We start from the raw sequence: 26313 nt of genomic DNA on the forward strand, positions 1-26313 counted from the left end.
TAGTTTCACTTTAAGCCTCATTAAAATCAGTAAATCAGTGCTCCTTTAAAAACGATAGTCTTTAAAAATGTTTTTTTCATTGCTACATGTTCCCCAGGTCAGGACCCGGACCCCCATACACTTTTTTGGGGCAATAACTTGCATTTAAGCCTTCAAAATGAGGCAGTTTGATTTTTGAGGTTCGAGTCCCATAGACTTCAATGGGGTTCGTTTGTTCAAACAAACTTTTCCTCTGTTCCCGGTGTTCTGGTGCGAACCGAACCAGTGGGGTGTTCGGCTCATCACTATTTACAACCACTTTAAATATTGCTCCACAACCATCATGGCTTTTAATATATTTTGCTTGGATAATTTCCTGAAAGCTTTTAAAATATTCACCTCTAAATGGAGCTGCAGATTTTACACCTCCCCGTCCCCCGTCCTGGTCTTTACAGACACAATGTACATAGGAACTGACAGTTACACGGAAAGTAAAGAGTATTTTTGCCATCCTGGATGCGTGGTGACTTTTTCCGCCTACACTGGAGGTTCCATCAGGGATCCATTTAAGGATATGGATAGGCTGACAGACCTTCTGCTAAATTAAATAAGACAAGTACGCGCCGGGAAAAAAGCAGAAAAAGATAAGTCACGGACAATGGAATCTGCAGCGCACGCGGAGAGCGCACCCGGGCAGATGGATCTCGGTGTTTAATCTAAGAGATTGCAATTTTGAAGCACATTATGGTTGTTATTTATTGACACGCGCGGCACAAATTGAGTCACTTTATTATTTCCGGCAAGCGTCGGACGGTGTTTAGAGCCCCCTGAAGAATGTCTTTTAAATGCTTTGTAAATTGGTTGTTTTATAGAGTCATGTATTTTATTAAACCCCCGTAGGACTGTAAGTGTCCTCTAATTATTTCTGGATGCTTTGCAGATATTTTACGGAAGAGGTTTTCGTTTGGGGAAATCGTTACCGCAGAGAACATCGTACGGACATTCCACCAAAATGCTGTGTCTGGGTCAACTGTCTCCTATTGAAGAGCATTGATAAAAACTGATCTACAAAAGGAGGAAAACGTGGAAGAGAAACCTTGATGTTTGTTCAGCATTTCCCAACCTGCTCGTAGTGAATGGGAAATATGGCGGATATAAATGGAAGAACGTACTTTCTGCTTATAGTTATGCTGTGAAACTTTAGCACACACTTGGAGAACTATAGATCTGTGTTTGTCCCTGAAGAACTCTTGACAATGTTATGATCAAGCAGATATGAGGCTCTGGATTCAGATCTTACGTCTGTCGTGCAACATCTAGTGGTGAGATGAGGAGGAATGACCTCAGCTGCTCTACAAATGAGTGATGGGTCCCCCAAGATATGGAGATCACCAGATTTGAGAAATCAACGTGATGAATAACAACAGAGCGCCAAACATTCAACTTAAAGCGGAAACCACTGAAGTGGCCAGGGTTGCCCGGGGGGACTTTAATTGAGGCACCGCACTTATGTTTGTAAAGACAAGGAAAAATACATCTTGTAAAATTGAATAATTTTATTGTACAGATTAGAGCTGCACGATTCTGGCCAAAATGAGAATCACGATTTTTTAGCTTTGGAATAAAGATCACGATTCTCTCACGATTCTCTGTGTAACAAAAAAAAATTGGGATAACTTTACTGTTACGTTTTTTTTTTTTTTTTATTCATTAAAGTCTATTAATTGCGTTTGAAAGACTGCAGCACAAATACAGTGTGACATAAAATATTACAACAATCGCCATTTTATTCTGTAGGGTCTCTGCTAAAAAAATATATAAAATGTTTGGGGGTTCTAAGTACTTTTCTAGCAAAAAAAAACGATTTTAACTTGCAAGCAGCAAGTGTCAGAAAAAGGTCTAGTCTTTAAGAGGTTAAACTTCCTTTCTCCCTGGCAGAGGGAAGGAAAAGATACAATGTAATCATTTTGTTTATAGTTACTGGGAGACTTAATGCTGATAGCCGGAGGCAAGCGCGGTGATTCGCGAGAGGGAAAGCTAATCTGTGGGGCCGGTTGCTCCGGGCACCCGCGATCACTCCCCGGGAAGACAGAATGGCGGTCTACCGCTGTAAACACAGCAGACCGTTGTTCTGTCAGTTATCATCACAGGGCTTCAGTGTTTCTCCTATTTAGGAACACAGGTCCCTGTGATGATCCAATAAGCCCACCCCCCCACAGTTAGAAAACACCCCCTAGGGCAGTGATGGCGAACCTTGGCACCCCAGATGTTTTGGAACTGCATTTCCTATGATGCTCATGCACTCTGCAGTGTAGTTGAGCATCATGGGAAATGTAGTCCCAAAACATCTGGGGTGCCAAGGTTTGCCATCGCTGCCCTAGGGACACATTTATCCCTTTGCTCGACCCTGGGTTAACCCCTTCCCTGCCAGTATCATTATTACAGTAACAGTGCATATTTTTAGCACTGATCACTGTAGTAATGTCACTGGTACCCCCAAAAGTGTCAAAAATGTCAGTTAGGGGGCAGATCGCCGCCATTACTAGTAAAAAATAAATAAATAAATAAAAATGACATCTTTTCCTTAGTTTGTAGATGCAATAACTTTTGCGCAAACCAATCAAAATCCGCTTATTGGGATTCATTTAATTTAATTAATATTTTTTTACCAAAAATATGTAGCAGAATACAAATTGACCTAAAATGATGAAAAAATTAGATTTTTACATATTTTTTTTTTTTTTGGGGGGGGGGGGATAGAACAGAAAGTGAAAAATATTGTTTTTTTTTTTTTCAGAATTGTCGCTCTTTTTTTGTTTATAGCGCAAATAATAAAAAAATTGCATAGGGGATCAAATACCGCCAAAAGAAAGCTCAATTTGTGGGAAAAAAAAGGACATCAATTTTATTTGGGTACAGCGTCACACGACCGCAAAGTTGTTTGTTAAAGTAACGCAGGGCCGCATCGGAAAAAATGGCCTGGTCATTAAGGGGTAAAACCTTCCAGTCTAGAAGGGGTTAAACTCTCTCTCTGTAAGAAAAAAAATTATTTCCAAATGAAAGTGTAAAATTTTCCCCTTCTCCTAATAAAAGTCTGCTGAAATCCTCCTTCCCAGCGCCAATCTTTTCCACCCCCCTCCAAATATCAGCTTCTTGACAAAATACACCCCCCCTCCCAAAATCACTCCTCCTATCACAAATCCACTCCGCCCACAAATTACCCCTCCTAGTACAAATCCCACCCAACACAAACCATTCCCCCCAATCCCACCTCCTAACACAAATCCATTCCTCCCACAAATGACCCCTCCTAGTACAAATCCCACCCCACACAAATCCTTCCCCCCAATCCCACCTCCTAGCACAAATATAATCCAATCAATTTAACTTTAATGTGTTTTTTACTGAGAGTGTGTTGTTCCTAGACCTTTGGGGTAATATCGTGTGACATAAAAAATAGGAACTACCACTATTTTATTCTCGGTGTCTGCTTTCAGAAAACATATCATGTTTTGGGGGTTTCGTGTAATCTTCAGGCATAAAATTATTTTTAAGGCTCCGTTCACATATAGGCATTTTCAGGTCGCAGGCAGAATTGCCGCGATTCTGCCCGCGATTCCGAAGCACTGCAAGTCGCGGGATTCCTACGACTTGCAATGGCACCCCAAACGCGGCGCGATTTTGCCGCTATCGTCGTCCGCGTTTGGTGTGCCATAGCAAGTCACTGAAATCGCTTGGGCGTCCAGCGACTTGCAATGGTTCGGAATTGCGGGCAGAATCGCGGCAATTATGCCCGCGATCTGAAACGCCTATATGTGAACGGAGCCTTAAACATGTGTGCAAAAAAAAAACATAAAAATGGTTATGAGCAAAAGGTTTAAAGGATAAGTTCACCTTCGGGAACAATGTTACATGTTCCAACCCCTAAGCTTTGTTAGTTAAAAACCACTTGAAGACCCGGCTTTTTCTGGCACTTTTTGTTTAAAAGTTTAAATCAGTATTTTTTTGCTAGAAAATTACTTATAACCCCCCGAACATTATATATTTTTTTTCAGCAGAGACCCTAGGTAATAAAATGGTGATCGTTGAAATTTTTTATATCGCACGGTATTTGCTCAGCGGTTTTACAAACGCAATTTTTGGGGAAAAATACATTTTATTGAATTAAAAAAAAAAAAACAATAGTTACCCCATTTTTTTTTTTTACATAATGTGAAAGCTGATATTACACAGAGTAAATAGATGCCCATCATGTCATGCTTCAAAGTTGTTTGAACGCTTGTGGAATTGCGGCAAACTACAGTACTTAAAAATCTCCATAGGCAATGATTTAAACAGGTAAGAGTTGCAGAAGAATTATTCCTCTCGCTTTAACGATCACAGCGATACTTCACATGTGTGGTTTTGAAATATCATTTACATATATATACGCACCACTTACGTATGCGTTCGCTTCTGCACGTGAGCACGGAGGGATGGGGGCGCTTTAAAAAATATATATATATATATTTTTATTTATTTTACTTTTTATTTTTACACTGCCGTTTATTTTTTATTTTTTTAACACTTTTATTCCTATTACAAGGAATGTAAACATCCCTTATAATAGAAATAAGGATGACAGGTCCTCTTTATGGAGAGATCTGGGGGTCAAAAAGACCCGAAATCTCTTCTTTACCTGTAAAAGCCAAAGATAAAACAATATATATATTTTTTTTGATCTTTCGCCATTAATCTATGTATTTTTTCTTCCAGCCTAGATCAGACGTCGCTCTGGTCCTCCAAGGCCAAAGAGTCGATCAAAGAGTGTTAGCTTTTAATTGCCTGTGGGAGCAGCCATTGGACCGGCGGAAAAGGTAAGCACAAGAAACACTGGCGAATGGCCGAAGGGGGTCATCCCCTCCCACCGTTTCAGAAACCTTTCCAGCAGCTCATGAGCCGCTTGGACCAGTTTCACGAGAAAGCCGAGTGCCTGCAGAAAAAAAACGTACCGGGGTCAAGGCTGAGATCTTCATCCATAATCCCGGTAAACCACTTGCCAACCGCTCGGTAAAACTGGCTCCTAACTTGACTAGGGTAATTCAGATCCCACCTGTTTAACCATATTACCTGGATCAGTACCCAACACCACCACCCTTTACCTGTATATGACAACACTAACTCAGCATTAGGGATGATCGAACGGTTCGGGTCGACCATCGGTTCGACCCGAACATTGGGTGTTCGAAATTCGGCCGAATTCCGAACTTTTTGCTGAAAAAGTTCGGAATTCGGCAACCAGAACCGACCAAAATGCAATAGGACAGGAAATGGGCTTTAAAAGCCCGTGATTGGACCGGAACCATCGGTAAAAGCCAATTGAGGGGGCAGGAGAATGCTAGGAATGTGATTGGAGTGACTAGGGGGTCCAGAGGCCAATCATTAGTGAATACGCCCCCCAGTATATAAGATAGCCCCGCCAAATTCCTAGCGTTGTAATACAGGGCTGTGGAAGAGAGTGGAAGCAGTTCTGTTACTCCTGCTTCAAAGTGTCATTTAGCAATTATTAGTGTGATGAAAGGGATATCTAGTGTAGTTAGGGTGCTATTTTCCACTATAGTTAGATTCAAAAATCTAGTTTCTGTAGAGAAAGTGTTAAGTGCCAGGGTGACCGTAGTGTAGTGTAGGGTGAACTGACTCTGACTGCTATGGCAGGGTGACCAAACCCTTCCATTTCAGGGTGACCGCTATAGAGAAAAGATCGTTTCTCTTAGGTGACTTATAGAACAGCGATATGGCTTCTCGCCTGTCACCCTGCTTTTTGCTGCAGGCGTTTATAGGGTTTTTTTGAGGACATGTTTGGAGTCAGGCATGACATCTGAAATTCTGTATAGGGGTATATATACACACACACACATACACATATATAGGTGTGAAAGTAGCAGAACCCTATGCTTGCGCTAATGAAATAATTAACAGGCATATGGCTCCGCTCCTATCACACCTATATATGTGTATGTGTATAAATACATATAAGTGTGTGTGTATATATACCCCTATACAGAGGTTCAGATGTTTTGCCTGCCTCCAAAGACCCCAAAAAAATGCCCAAAAAAACGCCTGGGCCAAAAAAAAAAAAAACACCCAGGTGTTATTGCAGGCATTTTTTTTGGGCATTTTTTGGGGGTCTTTGGAGGCAGGCAAGACATCTGAACTTCTGTATAGGGGTATATATACACACACACTTATATGTATTTATACACATACACACATATAGGTGTGAAAGGAGAGAAGCCATATGCCTGTTAATTATTCATTAGCGCAAGTATAGTGTTCTGCTACTTTCACACCTATATATATGTGAATGTGAATATATACTGTAAGGGATTAGCTCGGTGGCGGGTGTGGATGACCCCTTGGAGGGTGCGTTTTCCCAGAGAGGTAGCCGACAAGTGCTTGCAAACAAACAGTGTGGTTTATTAAATGGTGTTTTCTTCACCAGGCTGTATGCAGCAAAACATCCAAAATAAAATAAAACAGAAAATAAATCCTTGCCTCTGTGGGCGGCTACCTTCTCACAACTGGAACCTGCCTAAGTGTCTGTCTCCAACCTACCGTCGGGCAGACTTCCTTGTCCTACAGCGGACACTCAATAGTCCTTTTATAATAGCTTCACAGGGCAACACAGTCCTTTGTTTCTTTCACATCAACAGTTCGTCTTCTCACCTTTGAGACGTATTCACCCTTGGTTACCGTCCCGGGCACACATCACTCCGGGGGGTCTTCTCCCAGGCCCACACATCCTGTCGGGAGGCACACGCTGACTGTCCTCCTGCTCCCAGCCCACATGGCTTCAGGACACAGCTTCTGGAGGCAGCAAACAATAGGAATTTCTCTGAACAAATTATAGAGCCTTAACTCCCTCATTCTGAACAGGTGAAGGCCTTTCAACTTCCTGCTGGCTAGCTCTGTAGCCAACACCCTAAATTAATTAATGGACTTTCTAAATCAGGTGGAAATGTATCTCCTTCCTGTGACTACATTCCCAGATTTAGCTGACTTCCTGTTACATACCCCCCCCTCTTGTTTCAACCCTAGGGTTGGGACACAGATTTCCAGGCACGCATGTGTCAAGCACTGCTGACTCACTGATAAGCCTCCTATTATCCTCAAGCTTCCGGATGAAACTGTTTTGTCATCTTCATTGACGGATTTCTCATAAATGCCACACAGTTTGTCTCTCATCTCATATACACATTCTTCAACTGCATTTTTGGCATCATTTCGCTCCTTCTCGTTTCTGTCATCTTCATTGACAGCTTTCTCATAAATGTCAGACAGCTTGTCCCTCATAACCGTCTGTCCAATCCACCACGGAGGACCGTGATCCATAGGCAACTCAATTGGGCTAGTCTTAATGTCTTCAACATTCTTAAGACGCCTCTCTCTGCAATCCATAAATGTTTTCCACAAAACTTTGAGAACCTTTGCTTCACTAAGCTTTGTTCCAAGTAGGGACTCTTGACATCCCTCTGTGACTTGAGTTGCCTCTCCATACAGCTGTACACAATCATTGACTTTTTGTTGTAAAAGGGAATGATCTTCCTTCTTGAGCTTTGCTTGCTCTAAGATGCTGTGCAGAGGATTTTCCAATTGAGACAACAGGCTGTCACACATTTCTTCAAAGTGACCCCTGTTCCTTTTCCCAGAGATATCAATATCATTCAAACATTTCATATTCATAGGCAGATCTGAAGCATTTGCACTCATCAACTTCTTAAACTTTTCGCCCTCCTGAGCGAGTCGCAGTAAAGGCCTACTATTTGATTTGATATTCAGTTTATATTTCTTGCCAAACTCTTCACAGAAGTAGCCAACCAGAACATCATCAACTTTCCTTCCACCAACATAGGGGTCAAAGGCAACAACAGAGTTGAACCCAGCGATCTGGGTGGTATCCATTATAGACCTCCTCTCTGCATCAGTGAAGAAGCATGGAACTGCAACACATTCTTTTACAGGTTTCTTCAATGCACTTTCTGCTGAACTATTTGACCGCTCAAGGTCACCTAGTTCTTTTTCTCTATCTGAATTCCACATGGAATGCATCTCAAGATCACGATCAAACTTCTGCCACCCGTCTTTCACCAGTTCCATTTTGGAAACACTCCCTGAAAGGCACTTATTCATTTGCTTCACGTTTTCACCAACAGCCTTAGTTTTCTCCACTAGGTTTTCAGCCTGAACTGAGAAATCACCACATTTCTTACTCAGCTCCTTTGTTTGCTGAAGCTCTAATAATACATTTTCCAATGCTTGAAGTTTTTGAAGGAACGGTTTATTCCAAAGGGGTGATTCAAGCCACATGTCGTCACATTTCTGAGGCTCACTCAGGACAGACCCCAAAACACTGATCCTTTTAAAAACTGCATCAGGCACACTATCCCCTCTTTGGGACAGATCCTCTGTTGCCTGGAATTCCTCTTCCAGTTCCTGCAACGGAATCTTCATCTCTTCTACTTGCTGTTCTAAGGCTCGCTTAGACTTTTCTAGCTCCTGAACGCTTTTCACAACATCATCCTTGGAGCTGATCAATTCTTCCATTTCTGTACGCAGCTGTTTAACACTTTCTAGTTCAGCCTTACACTCTAGAGCTTCCTCCAAAGAGCGAGCCAAGAACAGGGCTTTGCTCTCGTTATCACGCACCTCCGTTTCTGCACGTGCGCGTTCTTCTGCATATTTTGCAGACACATTCTTCTCTTCACCAAGCATCTGATCAAACTTCTTTTTCACATCTTCAACACACTGTAATGAACCAACGCTTTCTTCCATGCGTTTTTTCATAACCGCTATCTGAGCTTGCAATGTTGCGACTTGCTCTGATAGGTTTTTCTTTGCTTCCGCCTCCTCTTTTAATTGTTCCAGGAAGCCATTTTTCTCATCTTCCATTTGTTTGAGCTTTGTGCTAAAACTCAGCCTTTGACACCTCTCTTCCTGTAAGAGTTCCTGCGTGTCTTGCAGCTGCGATTCCAAGATAGAAAAATCTTCCGCAATTTCTCTAGATTTGCTGTCTGCTTGAGAAAGCTGATTTGTAACATTGTCCAACTCAACCTGCAGTCGGTTTGCCTTCTCTGACAGCTTAGCACACAATCGGTCACCTTCTGACACCTTGACTTGCGATTCCAGAAGCTGTGCCTCTACTTTTTCCCTCTTATGTTCACAATCTTCTTTTCCCTGCATAAGAGCCTTCACCTCATTGGCTAGCATCTGGGAATAAGAATGTAATTCTGCCACACAGGCTTCTTTCTCCTTTAACTGCTGCTGGACACGTTGGGCTTCCCCTTTCCAACTTTCACAGTCCGCACGCCATTCATCTACCACATTGCTTAAAGTAGTGAGCTCATACACAGTACTCAGTAATTTAGCCTCTCTTTCACTTTTCTCTTTGTCGCTGAGAGACAATGTCGCTTCCAGAGCAACATTCTGTTCCTGCGACTACTGCAGGTCTATTTTTGTAGCTCCCAAAGACTGAAGACTTTTTTCCAGCTGATTACGCAACTCCAACATATCAGCCATACTTTGCTTCTGCAAAGTCTGAATTTCACTTTCCTTTTCCATGAGGATGGTATCTTTCTCCATTATAGTCTCTCTGCGTTTTTGCAACTCGACCAAAAGAAGAGCAGTGGATTCTTCCCACTGTGACACATGAGACTTGAGTAGTTCATTTGTTTCCTGCAAGTTTCTATGCTCCATTTTAAGCAATTCCAAGGCTTGTTCCTTTTCTTCCATTTTCCGTTGCAAGGCATCCAACTCAGCCCTGCACACATACTCAGTTTCCTCCAAACCGATGGCCTCCATTGGCTGCTGGCGTCTCTGTTTCCAGCCTGCCATGCTCTCTTGGTGAGCCTTTTGTTGAGCTGCAAAGCTCCGCTGAAAATCCGCATTTTCCTGCTGTTGAGCTGCATTTGCCTGCTGTTGAGCTGCATTTGATCTAATCAGTTGTGTCAACATCTCCTCCATTTTGGGCTTACTTTCCATCTGAGAACACTGTGTCTCCATAACCGTTTCATTTACACCAGCGTTGCTAGGGACAACAACTTTTCTCTTTAGCCGATTCCGTTCAGGCATGGATGGGGCTGGTTCAGACGGTAGTATCCCCTCCATCCATAGAATCCGGTCTCTCATTTCAGCGATCCTTGCATCTTTCAGGCGCTTTGACCGCCCCATCTTCAATAACTCCACAAACAAATTTTTCACAGTCCAGCAAAAAATTTTCAGACCACTGTCTCTTCAACACATGTAGTTTTTCTCTCTCTTGCAAGATCTCTTTTCCTGCGCACACAGTTTGTGCAGTCCCTTGCACCAGACACAACAAAGTTCATCAAAAATTTTGAGACCCCTGTCTCTTTAAAACACGTTTTTTTTTTTTTTTTTTTCTTCTGTCAGGATCTTCTCTCCTGCACACATAGATTGTGCAATCTCATGCACCAGACAAAGTTCATCAAACATTTGCACTTCCTTGCAGGGATCTCCGCTTCTGCCCACTGCATACCTCCACCATATGTAAGGGATTAGCTCGGTGGCGGGTGTGGATGACCCCTTGGGGGGTGCGTTTTCCCAGAGAGGTAGCCGACAAGTGCTTGCAAACAAACAGTGTGGTTTATTAAATGGTGTTTTCTTCACCAGGCTGTATGCAGCAAAACATCCAAAATAAAATAAAACAGAAAATAAATCCTTGCCTCTGTGGGCGGCTACCTTCTCACAACTGGAACCTGCCTAAGTGTCTGTCTCCAACCTACCGTCGGGCAGACTTCCTTGTCCTACAGCGGACACTCAATAGTCCTTTTATAATAGCTTCACAGGGCAACACAGTCCTTTGTTTCTTTCACATCAACAGTTCGTCTTCTCACCTTTGAGACGTATTCACCCTTGGTTACCCTCCCGGGCACACATCACTCCGGGGGGTCTTCTCCCAGGCCCACACATCCTGTCGGGAGGCACACGCTGACTGTCCTCCTGCTCCCAGCCCACATGGCTTCAGGACACAGCTTCTGGAGGCAGCAAACAATAGAAATTTCTCTGAACAAATTATAGAGCCTTAACTCCCTCATTCTGAACAGGTGAAGGCCTTTCAACTTCCTGCTGGCTAGCTCTGTAGCCAACACCCTAAATTAATTAATGGACTTTCTAAATCAGGTGGAAATGTATCTCCTTCCTGTGACTACATTCCCAGATTTAGCTGACTTCCTGTTACAATACATACATGTGTGTGTATATATATACCCCTATACAGAAGTTCAGATGTTTTGCCTGCCTCCAAAGACCCCAAAAAAATGCCCAAAAAAAACGCCTGCTACAAAACCGGCAAGGTGTGAAAATAGCGGAGCCACTATCCTGTTCTATATTAATTCTAATACAAACAATCTTTTTTTTTCTGGTTCTGGACATGTTACAGAGCTGAAACTTCACAGGTACACTTTTTAGGCCCCCCAGACACTAAATACAAAGAAATCTCATTTTATTTCAATAATTTTTTCAATAATTGGCTCTCTATCAAAAATGACAATTTTTAAGAACTTTTTTTTGTGTGATTAATAGTCTCTGGGGCATGACCCAGATCCCTAGGCACTTTTTAGGGGCATTTATTGGGTTTTAGGGCTTCAAAATGGGGTTTTTTGATTACCGAAGTTCGGGTCCCATTGATTTCAATGGGGTTCTGAAATCCGGGCCGAACTTTCGGAAAGTTCGGGTGTTCTGGTCGAACCGAACTTTTGAAAAGTTCGATCATCCCTACTCAGCATTGGGATTAAATGGCCGGTTCGGCCTTTTATTAAATAAAACCATAAATAACAGTCAAACCAATCCAGATCAAAGAATGGTTGCAGATCCTTGACCATACCATCTCCCACAACTTTGGAGTCTGTGGTACTATTAAGTTAGGTTCTGTCCCCAGCTGCCAAAACACCACCTCGAGGACTATCCTAACTGACCACAGACCCCTACCACCTTACACTACCCGGTCAGTCTAGACCAATGATGGCGAACCTTGGCACCCCAAATGTTTTGGAACTACATTTCCCATGATGCTCATGCACTCTGCAGTGCAGTTGAGGATCATGGGAAATGTAGTTCCAAAACATCTGGGGTGCCAATGTTCGCCATCACTCTAGACCATAACCAGACCAACCATAGGACTCCATACCTGCAATGGGTCCCACCATTTTATCGTTTAGACACCATGTTTTGGACTCTCCTCAAGGACCCCAACCGCCAACGTCCAACTTGCTTAGCAGAACAACAGAAAACAGCATCACCAGGGCAGGCGGAAGGGACGTTCCTCCTATGATCTCCGGTCTGCAAGTGAAGCCCCTCTCCTCTCCTCCAACTACTCTCTCGTCTGCTCTGCCAATAAGGTAAGGTAAGAGTCCTGACCTCTCATATCCCAACAACTAATTCAACCCCCCCTACTGCCTGGTTTTCCTTCCACCCTGCCATGTATGCCCTATGCTTATCATTTCCTTCAAGCTCTTTTTTAGCTGGATTCAAAGTAAATTTGTCAAGCCCAGGTCTAAGCCAATTTGCTTTTAGCAGCAAAGTTCTGTATTTATCTACGGAATATGATAGAATGAATAACCTTGATACACTATAATATGACAAAGTGAATCACTATAATTATTTATCATTTTCAAATGTATAACTGCCGCACATGAGGGGTTTAAACTTCTTCCTCCCGTGTTTTTTCTTTCTTCTACAAATTTACAAGTGAAAAAGCACGAGCTGCAGCTAATTTTTCAAAGCTTGGTATTAGCCTTGGCATGGCAACTCAAGGGAACGGATAAGCACTTACCCAACCCTACTGCAGTTTACATGATGAGGACACCTAAAGCAGCCAATCCCCCAGACGCCACTAATTCTGGCCTTCAAAGCGCTCCTCCGAGATACAAAGACATTGTTTCTGTAAGAGGTAGAATCACAAAGGAGCCGGGAACAATATAACTGTGACCACAATCCATTCTCCGCCTTGTACCGAAAATTGTATACATGAATACGAAATGCATGCTTCCATCAGCCCATGCCTGAGAAAAGCACACACGCGTTTCAGGTCAAACGTACTGTTCCAACAAGCCGGTAATATGATTTATTTCACTCCAGAACGGAGCTGAAATGATGCAGTTTGACAGATTTAATAAAGCCAGAATCTGTTTTTCTTAAATGCTCCCTCGATGCCATTTGACTGAGGTTTGCCTGCTAAACAGTAGGATTATCGCTTTTGTCAAGGTTAGGTCGGAACGCTTTCCATATTGTTCGGCTCCCAAGGTATATATCAAGGTCTGCTATTGTTGGAGACTAATCACTGGCCCACCCCTTTGTCCTATTGTTCCTGGTGCATAAGAATAATAGGCCAACGCGGTAAGTTGGAAGGGGCTTTTTATCCGGGCTGGTGATTTATAGCATTTGGGACAGTGTAAATGATAACCACAAAAAAAAAAAAAAAAAGCAATGAGACGGCATACTAGAATCACGGGAATGCATTTGCATAATTATGAACGGTCCAATGAGCAGCAGCTGTCATAACGTCATATTATGTCGAGAGGGCACTGTCATATCATCGTGTATTACCATGGGGAAGAGCGTGAGTCACAATGACGCCTACACAACTACTTTACCAAAATCCTACTGAAAAACTGCTGACAGTAACGCTATCATCCCAAACAACTAAACATTTAACATTTCTTTTTCAAGACCTTCCTTAACCACTTAAGCCCCGGAAGATTTTACCCCCTTCCTGACCAAGTATATGTACTTGCGGCGGTCGGCAAGTGGTTAAAGCGGAGTTCCAGCCTCAAAATCGACATAATTGATTTTGGGCCATCCGCTTGCTTTCGGTCACCTGAAAAACAAATGGATAGTTACGATTTTTTTTTTGTTTACTTACCTTGTTATTGAAGAAAATATACTCACCTTTCTTCCACTTCCTCCCTCTGTAGCCGCGGCCCGCGCCGTCACTTCCTCTTTGCATTGATTCCTGGGAGCTGAACGTCATCGCTCCCAGGAATCAATGCGCCTGCACCGGCCCTGCTCGTCCCTTCCGAATCGGGCGCCTCATTCCCTGCTAAACAGATTCTTTTATTGCGTGATTTTAACGGACAATTGCGCGGTCCTTTTTTTCCCACAAACAGAGCTTTCTTTTGGTGGTATTTGATCACCTGTGCGATTTTTTGATCATGCGCTATAAACAAAGAAAGAGAGTAAATTTTGCAAAAATAACAATATTTTTCACATTTTTTTAATATGAAATTCCCCCCCAAAAAAATGTAAAAATCAAAATTTAAATTTTTGGCCAATTTGTTTTCTGCTACATATGTTTGGTAAAAAAAAAATCACAAAAAGGGTATTTTGATTGGTTTGCGCAAAAATTATTGCATTTACTAACTAAGGGAAAGATTTCTGTCATTTTTGGTGTTTTTTTTTTAACGAGTAATGGCAGTGATCTGCGATTTTTTTTGTGGGACTGTGACATTGCGGCGGACAGATCTGACCCTTGACTGACATTTTTGACACTTTTGGGGGTACCAGTGACATTACTGCAGTAATCAGTGCTATAAATATGCACTGTTACTGTAAAAATGACACTGGCAGGGAAGGGGTTAATTTTTTTTGGAGAGGGAGGGGTTAATGTATGCCTGGTGCTTACTGACGTGTGTGGGGGGAGGTGACTGAGTGACACAGAGACAGATCGCAGGTTCAGCTATGCTGAACCCTGCAATCTGTCACTGTTTGTCACTTAGGAGATCTCCAAACTCGATTCCCCGACGATCGCTGCTGCTCCTCTCCTGTCCCGACTCCCGCTGTGACTGAAAACAGCGGGAGCGAGCCTCCGGCGGCGCGCGCGCGCCGCCCACAAGGGGAGGAGTCCAGCGACTGAGCCACTTTGCCGCAGTACAGTCCCAGTGACTGGTCGGCAAGTGGTTAAAGCGGAGTTCCGGCCTCAAAATCGACATAATCGATTTTGGGCCATCCGCTTGCTCTCGGTCACCTGAAAAACAAATGGATAGTTAAGATTTTTTTTTGTTTACTTACCTTGTTATTGAAGAAAATATACTCACCTTTCTTCCACTTCCTCCCTCTGCGGCCGCGGCCCGCGCCGTCACTTCCTCCTTGCATTGATTCCTGGGAGCTGAACTCATCGCTCCCAGGAATCAATGCGCCTTCCCCGGCCCCGCTCGTCCCTTCTGAATCAGGCGCCTCATTCCCTGCTAAACAGCTTCTGGGCATGCCCAGAAGCTGTGCAGGGATGACGCGCCCGCACCGGAAGTGACGAGCGGGGGTCGGTGCAGGCGCATTCTGGTAGAAGAGGACACAGGAGAGGGCGCGCTGGCTTCAGCTGCCCACACCTGAGATGGCAGCGCTGGAGAAGAAACTTTCAAGGTAAGTATTTCTTCTAAAAGTTAAGTGCGACCCAGGACAGTACAGAGGCTATCCATTGTGGAATGCACCAGCCCTGACTGTCCCGGGGGTATTTTTAGCTAAATTTCACCCCCCAGGCCGGTACTCTGCTTTAATAGGGAAAATGTCAACCCTCCAACCTTGCAACAAGAGATCCATCAAGTGAACTTGGAAATTCCTAAATACAAAACAATATACAATACTGTATATTACTAAAGTACAATACTTTTTTAAATGGTAAAATCTGATTTACCGCTCTTATCCAGTTCTTAACAGCAGGGGGCTTCACTTGAATCCACTTAACTGTGATTGTTTTCCTTGCCATAAACAGCGTTTCTCTAAGCATTATCTTGTGATATCTAGACCATGTTATTTCATCTAATATACCCAGCAAACAGGTTTCTGGGGTCAAAGGTACAGGCATATTCAGGACAGAGGATAATATTTGAATTATTTCCTGCCAGAATCTTGATATCACTGGACAACCTTGCAACAAGAGATCCATCAAGTGAACTTGGAAATTCCTAAATACAAAACAATATACAATACTGTATATTAATAAAAAAAGTACAGCCTTTACACACAAATGAACTTTAATGGCAACCTGGAAATTTCCTTTCATTCTTTTACAATTTTTCCTTTTTAATTTCCTTTGGTATACACTATATTGTCACAAGTATTGGGCTTAGGAGCTGCTTGAGTTAAAGCACAGGTCCTGACCCTTTAAGGAGAGGGGTATACACACACACACGCACACACACACACACACACATATATACACACATTATATTATCAAAAGTATTGGGATGCCTGCCTTTACACACATGAACTTTAATGGCACCCAAGTCTTAGTCCGTAGGGTTCAATATTGAGTAGGCCCACCCATTGCAGCTATAACAGCTTCAACTCTTCTGGGAAGGCTGTCCACAAGGTTTAGGAGTGTGTCTATGGGAATGTTTAAACATTCTTCCAGAAGCGCATTTGTGAGGTCAGGCCTGGCTCGCAGTCTCTGCGTTAATTCATCCCAAAGGTGATCTATCGGGTTGAGGTCAGGACTGTGTGCAGGTCACTCAAGTTCTTCCACCCCAAACTCACTCATCCACGTCTTTATAAACCTTGCTTTGTGCACTGGTCCAAATCATTTGGTGGGGGGGTTACGGTGTGGGGTTGTTTTTCAGGGGTTGAAACTCTTAAGGTGTCACCATACCAAGATATATTGGACAATTTCATGCTTATAACTTTGTGGGAACAGTTTGGGGGTGGCCCCTTCCTGTTTCAACATGGTTGCACACCAGTGCACAAAGCAAGCGCCATAAAGACATGGATGAGCGAGTTTGAGGTGGAGGAACTTGACTGGCCTATACAGAGTCCTGACCTAGAACAACTTTTGGATGAATTCGAGCGGAGACTGCTAGCCAGGCCTTCTCTTCCAACGTCAGTGCCTGACCTCACAAATGCGCTTCTGGAAGAATGGTTAAACATTCCCATAGACACACTGCTAAACCTTGTGGACAGCCTTCCCAGAAGAGTTGAGTAATAGAATAGCTGCAATGGGCCGGCCAACTCAATATTGAACTCTACGGACTAAGACTGAGGTGCGTGTAAAGGGAGTTGTCCCAAAACTTTTGACAATATAGTGTATACCAAAGGAAATTAAAAAGGAAAAATTGTAAAAGACTGAAAGGAAATATTGTGGGAACAGTTTGGGGATGGCTCCTTCCTGTTCCAACATGACTGCACACCAGTGCATAAAGCAAGGTCCATAAAGACATGGATGAGCGAGTTTGAGGTGGAGGAACATGACTGTCCTGCACTTCAACCCGATAGAACACCTTTGGGGTGAATTTGAGCGGAGACTGCGAGCCAAGTCTTCTCGTCCAACCTCAGTGCCTGACCTCACAAATGCGCTTCTGGAAGAATGGTCAAACATTCCCATAGACACACTCCTAAACCTTGTGGACAGTCTTCCTATAAGAGTTGAAGCTGTTATAGCTGCAAAGGGTGGGCCAACTCAATATTAAACCCTACAGACTAAGATTGGGATTCCATTAAAATTCATGTACATGTAAAGGCAGGGGTACCAATACTTTTGGTAATATAATACTGCTGTCCCGTTGTCTGACTCCTCATCTCCAACCAGTGTTGCCAATCGCCCATAGATTTACGGGCAGCCCGTAAAAACAGGGCACTTTTTATCCTGCCCGTAAATGCCCGTAGGAGCTGAAAAGTGCCAGTAAAAATGGCTGCGACAGGCTTGGGTGAGAAGTGCGCATGCGCAGTTCTGGAAATCCCCGTAAATCTGATCCTGAGTCTGTGCCGCCCGCTGATGATGTCATGCAGCAAGCTGCATTTCCCGCCACACGGCCACTGGCCTATAAAATGTAAAATGCCAGGGGCCGAGCCGCAGGCTGACAGGGGAGATTTGTCGTGGTGTGGACAGTGCAGGGGAGCTGAAGGACTGGCAGCACCAGCACCAGCGAGAGAGTCAGACAGCATGGACCCGACCCCCCTTATGGACACACAAGGCCCTGACCAGTGCCACTAGCTGGCAATAAGCACACCCTGCCATGGCTGCAGCCCCCTGGTGAGTGAGTGGAGTCAGGAGTGTAAGCATACAAGCCAATTTTAACTTAGAGTGAGTCCCACCACCTGGCCTGCAACATCATCCATCCATCGCTTGGCTGGATGCTATCTATGTGATGTCCACTGGCAGGCACAGGCAGCAGTTATCAGACAAGAATGGCAGTGGTGAGATTGTACAGAATCACAGATGTTCACAATCTTTGTATTGCTATCTCCTGTATCCTGTCCGCATCCTCTGACCGCCACCTGCATCCTCTGACCGCCACCTGTATCCTGCTCGTATCCTATGACCACCCCCTGTTCCTTTTCCGTATCCTCTGACCGCCTCCTGTATCCCATTTACATCCTCTGACCACCACTTGTATCCTGTCTGTATCCTCTGACCGCCACCTGTATCCTGTCTGCATCCTCTGACACCACCTGTACCCTGTCCGCATCCTCTGACACCACCTGTACCATTTCCGTATCCCCTGGCTCCTTCCTATATCCCGCCTGTATCATCTGACCATCCCCTATACCATTTCCATATCCTTTAAGCACCCCCTGTACCATTTCTGTATCCTCTGACTGCCTCTTGTATCCTGTCCATACCCTCTAATGTCACCTGTATCCTGTCTGTATCCTCTGACCACCCCCTGTACCATTTCCATATCCTCTGACCGCCTCCTGTATCCCGTCCACATCCTCTGACCACTACCTGTATCCTGTCTGTATCCTCTGACCACCACCTGTATCCTGTCTGTATCCTCTAACCACCACCTGTACCATTTCCGTATCCTCTGAGCACCCCCTGTACCATTTCTATTTCCTCTGACTGCCTCTTGTATCCTGTCCATAACCTCTGACCACCCCCTGTACCATTTCTGTATCCTCTGACTGCCTCCTGTACCATTTTTGCATCCTCTGACCGCCACCTGGATTCTGTCCGTATCATCTGACCGCCCCCCTCTACCATTTCCACATCCTCTGACTGCCACATGTATCCTGTCTGTATCATCTGACCGCCACCTGTCTCCTGCCCTTATCCTCTGACCACCCCCTGTACCATTTCCTTATTCTCTGACCACCTCCTGTATTCCGTCCGCATCCTCTGATCACCACCTATTTCCTCTCTGCATCCTCTGGCCGCCACCTGTATTCTGTCCGCATGCTCTGACCGCCACCTGTATCCTGTCTGCATCCTCTGACCGCCACCTGTATCCTGTCCGCATCCTCTGACCACAACCAATACTATTTCTGCATCCTCTGACCACCTCCTGTATCCTGCGTGCATCCTCTGACCACCTCCTGTATCCTGTGCGCATCCTCTGACCATCTCTTGTATCATGTCTGCAATCTCTGACTATCTCTTGTCTTTGATCATGTCTGTAGTTTCTGAGGGGAAGTCTGGAGAGGAATCAAGGGTGAGAGCAGGGATGGAGATTACGGGAGAAGTCAGACGTGTAAGGACTGTGAGGAAGAGCCTATGGGATAAAACCAGAGCCACCATGCTGGAGGGGTCTAAACCCTGCACGGTGCACCTGAGAGAAGGTCAGTGACATCGCCATCAGGCCAGTCTAAGGAGGGTCACTGATGTAAGGGTTGGAGTGAATACAATAATGTTAGTGGGCAATGACATAATGGTTACCCCTGATATCAGTACCCCCCCTTTACCCTACCGTATTCACTCTGCAGAAGGTGGTCTCTGGTCACCAGGGCCCCCCCCCCACATTAGAGTTCCCGGCATTCCCCTTTACATCAGAGTCTGCAGGATTTGACCTTACAGTGCAAGGGGGAACTCTGGGAACCCTGACATAATGGGGAACTCTGATGTAAAGGAGAATGCAGTGGACTCTGATATAAGGAGGCCTGTGGTGACCAGAGCCCCCCTCACATCAGAGTTCCCCGTTAGATCATGATCTGCAGCATTCCCCTTTATGTCAGAGTTCATTGCACTGTAAGGGGGAATCCTGCACACTCTGATATATAGGGGAACTCTGTACTGGCTGGGTTATATTAACCTGACCTTCATGTAAATGGAGAAATAGGTTTTTTGACTTTTGTTTAACCACTTGCCGACCGCTTACCGTATATTTACTGCAGCAGTGTGGCTCTCCCAGGCTAACCGACAGTGCGCTCGCATTCCCGCTCCCAATGGTCAGCGGGGAAGCCGATGCAGTGGGCAGGCAGCTCTGATTGCCGCCTGACACCCGCGATCGTTCCCCGCTGAGAGAGAACGGTCAGCTGTTGTAAACACAGCTGACCGTTCTTCTCCCTGGAATGATCACAGAGCACAAGCATTTCATATATGGATTTATAGATGTGTTTTTAACAACTTTTGTAATAAACATTTTTTATTCAATTCTGGTCTACTGTCCTTCCCTTTGGTTTTGCCTTAACATCTTGTCTGTGTACGATGCTTGTGGTAATGGGCTGGTATTAGCTCTCGGTCTGCCGGAAAGGTTTGGAGAGCAGGAGGCATTGTTTGACGGAAGCATTCATCACTCATCCATTCCGTTCATTTCCACCAGGTCCTTAGCTACACCAGGTGGTAAATATAGCTCCGTAGCTTTATATTATAACTGGTATAAACGCCCCCACTGTGTAGATTCAGGTACAGCATTACAAGAACGTTCCTTTCATGTAGGTAATCATTCTACAAAAGGTCATTTGCACTCCAAGCTAAGAACATGATGACTGAAGCTCGCCATTGCTCAGATAGTGCCGGGAGTTCTACAGTTCAAGAAGACTAATATGTCTTGGGGCTGAACCTTGTACTCAAAGAGCCATTTATCCTCCAAACGCAGAGAGGGTGGCAGTGTCTCCAAGATGCCAATTTAAAAAAGGTCACATAAGAACACAGTTCAAGTCACTAAAGTTATAAATGGCACGTACAATTACCAGCAACCCAAATAAAGCGAGAAGAGATGGCTCTGCGGAAGGCTTTAATCCCGCTACATATCAATATTCTGTCTGCAATAGAAAGAAGATCCAAGCACCATTCCCCAAATAAAATTGTTCCTTTTAAATGTAATTGCTCATTTGCGACAACAGAAGATTCCTTTCTGAGCCGCGTTGCTGTTTCTTTCTTTTTGTATGTACTTTCTGAATGTTCGGCTTGATAAAGGACACCAGAACAAGAACAAAGAAACACAAAAAGAAGAAGAATGGAAGGGGGTAGGCAGTATATTCCATTTGTCAGTTGCTTTTCCCTCAATGCGTTGTTTCTACCTCTGTTCATCTACTTTCTAGGGGGAAAATCTGACTTAAAATATAGTTACAAAGTAATCATTATACTTTTTTTTTTGACCCTCGGGTTGTTACATAAACTATTGCAACGCAATGCATCGAGGACACCTGACGCCAGAAGGAGTGGAATGATAAGTGAGGCTTGCTCTTATTTATGCATGGTGCCCGCTAAAAAAGCCTCTCAATCAGCTCAGGGGACGCCATGAATATTTTTCATGTTCTCAGCACACTCTTACCTTTCTGTCAATACAAGCCACCGAGCGACCAGCAAACCGGTTTGCAACCCCTCGCCGGACGTTGACCTCGTCACTGAGGATGTCTTCCCAGCGTCCATTTCGGAACTTGAACAGCTTATCCGAGTATGTTGCCATACCTGCAGAAGGGCAATAAAAAAAATTAAGTCACCAGAACAGTTACACGATCGATACTCTCAATTTAAAAATATTTGGATCCTTTGGCTACGTTTCATGGATAGTCCTTATTTTACCACCCTTTTGCCTTAAAGCCCTCTCTTGACTTTGCCACCAAAAACTGTCATACTTCCCATGCTCTTGCATATTGCAACACATCTTATCAACTCTTTACCAGTCCCTCCCTGCCTCTATCTTCTTTTGCTTTCTTCTGATACCCCCACTTCTTCATTCTGGTAATCTGACTGTGGTGTTTCTAGGTCCGGGTCAATGGGGTTAGCAGGAGGGATGGCTACCCTGAGAAACGGTGTCATGTGATGGGAATTTGGGGGCAGCAGGGCATAAGAATCATTCTAGGAGGGGAAATTGGGGAGAAGGGGGGTGCTAGGAGTGGTGTTTTAGGGGGATTTATTTTGGTATGGGGGAAGAGGATTTGTACTAGGGAGGGGGATCTGTGCTAGAAGAGGTGACATGTAGAGGTGGGAGGGGATTCTTTTTTTTTTGCAAGGAGGGAAAATATGTGTTAGAAGTAGGGATTTGGAGTGGGGTGGGGGGGGGGGTGTTGAGAGGAGATTTGGGGGATTTGAAGGATAGAGGATTTGTGCTAGTAGGGGTGAATTATTTTGGGGGGCAATGCTGCTAGGGAGATTTCAGCAGGGGAGGCGAATTTGTACTGGGAGGAGAGGAAATTTATGATTAGAAGGAAAGCATGCAGATTAGTGCTAGTTTGTTTTTTTTTTGGGAAGGGAGGGGGGGATGTGCTGACACATGATGCTTCTACATCTTGGGGGGCGCAGTTTGTTGCACAGGAGACCACCAATACTTCAGTTGATCCAATACAGATGCTTTATAATATGCAGAAACCCAAGGAACTCCCATCCCTCCTATGTCTCCTCATAAGGGACGAACAGCGGGGGGGGGGGGGGTTTCCTTCCCATATAATTTGATTAAAGTACTTTTGAACAGAGATGCAATATTGGGGTGGTAAGGGAATTGTCAACGTACGAAACAAATAAAGTTGCTTAGGAAGTATAATCATTTTTAACGTAGCCACTCTGCCTGCTATAGTCAAGTCTTGAACTTTCAGTTGTCCAACTTGTCCAAAAAAGGTTTATAATTATAATCATAAAGTTGGGAAATAGATGAGGTTAAGTTAATCCCCAATAATGTTATACACGAAGACCATGTAAAGGAGGGGGCGCAGTTTGGCATGCTCTAGATGACCTTGTTGCGGCACTGAGTGTTTCCCATTTCTCATGACCATCTTCTCCCCTATGTCAACATAGAACTAAATCGGGTGATTCTCATCTCCCCACATGCAATTCAGCACCTCTAAGTTTGTTCTTTCCTCTCTAATCTGGAGACTCATAACCTAGACAACACATCACCCATGTATATTGTTTTTTTTTTATTATTATGTCATGTTATTTGCATTTACAGCTACTAAGAAGTGTAAAATTGTGTCCACCATATTGTTTACATTTCCATGTATTATACACCATGGGCTGTATGCCTGTTCGATATCGCTGTTATTATACAGAGGGTTCTTCTATCTCAATCTTCTTTGTAACTCTTACTATAATCCTAATAAAAATATATTGTTTAAAAAAAATTAAAGTAAACAACCAGAGCAGAGATCGGTTCCCATCACGTCGTCATCCACTCTCATACTGTAACCCTATCATGAATGGGTGAAAGGCTAAACTAGGTGCAGTGGCGTAGCGTGGGTTGTCAGCACCCGGGGCAAGGCAAGTAATTTGCGCCCCCCTAACCGGTGGGATTTTAGCACTCGAGTCTCTTCCACTAGATTAGTTAAAGAAACCCTTACCCCCTAAGCACATGTATTGTTTATTATGAAAAATACTGATGTAATTAAAGTAAAATGCATCTAAATACAAGTTTGAATGACCAGCGTGCCCCCTCTCAATGCAGAATGACCAGCATGCCCCCTTTCAATGCAGAAGGACCAGCGTGCCCCCTTTCAATGCAGAATGACCAGCGTGCCCCCTTTCAATGCAGAATGACCAGCGTGCCCCCTTTCAATGCAGAGTGACCAGTGTGCCCCCTTTCAATGCAGAATGACCAGCGTGCCCCCTTTCAATGCAGAGAGACCAGCGTGTCCCCTTTCAATGCAGAGAGACCAGCGTGCCCCTTTCAATGCAGAGAGACCAGCGTGCCCATTTCAATGCAGAGAGATCATCGTGCCCCCTTTCAATGCAGAGAGACCAGCGTGCCCCCTTCAATGCAGCGAGATTTAGCTGCAGCGGCCGCTTCTCCTCAGTTCACCGCATCTCCTCGAGTCCTGCCGCCCCCTCCTTCGGCCAATGGCATGCGTTCGCCTTTCGGCCAATCAGGAAGCGGGTCTCGGACCCGCTTCCTGATTGGCCAGGAGGAGGATCCATGTGACAATAGCGAATTTCCATTCGCTATTGTCACACAATGGGTGGGCTCGGGCGCACTGCTCTGCGCCCTGGGTCCACCCTTTTTTGAAGCCTATTAGAGCCTCTGGCTCTAATCAGGTGATTAAAAAAAAAAAACCCACTCTGTGACAGTGCCAGGCTGCTGACTCGCTCGCTGCTAAACTGACTGAGCAGTGAGGAGAGGCAGCATAGGCGGGGCTTGGCTTTCAACGCCACCCCACCCTACACCAATGGACAGGTGAGGCACAGTCCAGCCCCGCCCCGACTCGCCATTTTCAGCCATAGGTCGGCTGCGCTGGACATCTCCCAGCCTAAAGATGGAGGCAGCCGCAGACAGTGTGTGAACTGTGTGAGTGACACTGCGGATGCGCCCCCCCCAGATGTTGCACCCGGTGCGGCTGGCCCCCCCTGTCCCCCCCACGCTACGCCACTGACTAGGTGGACCCCTTTTTAGGAGAAAATTATTATATTTTTTATTTGAGCCAAATCTGACATTTACCAACCGGTACAAACCCAATAAAAATTGGCTTTTCTACAAGCTGTGATATATAAAAGACATCTGTTTAACCACTTGCCTACTGTGCACTTAAACACCCTTCCCATCCAGGCCAATTTTCAGCTTTCAGCGCTGTCACACTTTGACTGACAATTGCGCGGTCATGCTACACTGTACCCATATGAAATTTTTATCATTTTTTTTCACACAAATAGAGCTTTCTTTTGGTGGTATGCAATCACCTCTGGGTTTTTTATTTTTTACAAAAAAAAGAATAAAGACAGAAAATTTTGAAAAAAAAAAAAAAAGTTTTTCTTATTTTCTGCGAGTAAATTTTGAAAATAAATTTTTCTCCTTCACTGATGTGCGCTGATGAGGCGGCACTGATGGGCACTGATAGGCTGCACTGATGGGCACTGATGAAGTGGCACTTATGGGCACTGATGAGGTGGCACTTATGGGCACTGATGAGGAGGTACTAATATGCCGCACTGATGAGCACTGATAGGCGGCACTGCTGGGCACTGAGAGGTGGCACTGCTGGGCACTGAGAGGTGGCACTGCTGGGCACTGAGAGGCGGCACTGAGAGGTGGCACTGACGGGCGGCACTGATGGGCACTGATAGGCGGCACTGATGGGCACTGGCGGATGGCACTGGACACTGATGGGTGGCACTGATGAGCGGCACTGATGGGCAGCACCATCAGTGCCCACACTCAGTGCCCATAGTGCTGCCAGTCAGTGCTCATCAGTGCCTAGATGAGCAGGCACTGATGGGCACTGACTAGCAGCACTATGGGCACTGATTGTGGGCATTGATGGGGGGCACTGATGGCGGGCACTGTGGGCACTGATGGGGGGGCACTGTGTGTGTGTTTTTACCTTCAGTAATCAGGGCACTGGTGATCGGTGCCCTGATTACATTCTCCTGTGTCCCCGGCGCTGTGAGGCTCCCCCTCCTTCCTCACACTGCAGGCTCTGTGTGAGGAAGGAGCGCCGGCGATGAGAGATGATCTCATATGTTTACATATGAGATCATCGCTCATTGGACGGCTCGATCACGTGGTGAATGGCCGCTGTGATTGGCCATTCACCACGATCTGTGATCGGCCGTGTCCAAGGGACACGGCCGACACAGATTTTCCCCGCAGCGTGCTCGCGGGAGCGCGCTGGGGGCGTGTCACTGGGAGGCCGTTGCCTCCCGAAAATTCGAGTCCGCGCTGCAGCCGTATATAGGCTGTAGCGCGGATGGGAAGAAGTTAAAGGAAACGTTTAACCAATAATAAAAGTTCTATTGGCCCTTAGATCTGTTCTCTTGATGGGGGAAGGGGTGAAGACATGGATGGATGGAGACATGGATGGATGGGGGAGTGGGTGGATGGATGGGTGGAGACATAGATGGATGGGGGAGTGGATGTATGGATGGAGACATGGATGGATGGGGAAGTGGATGGATGGAGACATGGATGGATGGGGAAGTTTGACATACACAAAATAGAAAAAGGTTTGGGACTTTAGAAGTGCTGAAACCTCCTCTTAGAACAATTATCCATACTGTATCATAAATTTAAAAAGTGAATTTTATTATATATTTAATAAAAATGTGTCTATTAATGATCACCATCCCTTAAAAACATAAAAAATTCATCACAACTCGTAATACCAAAGCCCCCCAAAGATAATAATTCCTCCCCGAGGAGTGGTAAAAATGACACTCATATATTTTTTTTGTTTAATTTCTGTTTATTGAAAATTTTTTCAAAAAGACAT

General features: G+C 44.8%; 1 protein-coding gene across 6 annotated transcripts in view; it reads right to left on the reverse strand.

The window, feature by feature from the left end:
- Positions 1–26313, reverse strand: part of CRTAC1 (cartilage acidic protein 1) — a 1069217-nt gene that overhangs the window by 412713 nt on the left and 630191 nt on the right. For all 6 annotated transcript variants that reach the window (XM_082267474.1, XM_082267475.1, XM_082267473.1 and 3 more), the window contains exon 4: positions 21453–21589. In XM_082267474.1, the coding sequence (XP_082123600.1) occupies positions 21453–21589 (137 nt within the window). The remainder of the gene's footprint in view (positions 1–21452; positions 21590–26313) is intronic.

This window comes from Pelophylax lessonae, assembly GCF_965119305.1.
Source record: "Pelophylax lessonae genome assembly, chromosome: 9".
NCBI classification, from domain to species: domain Eukaryota; kingdom Metazoa; phylum Chordata; class Amphibia; order Anura; family Ranidae; genus Pelophylax; species Pelophylax lessonae.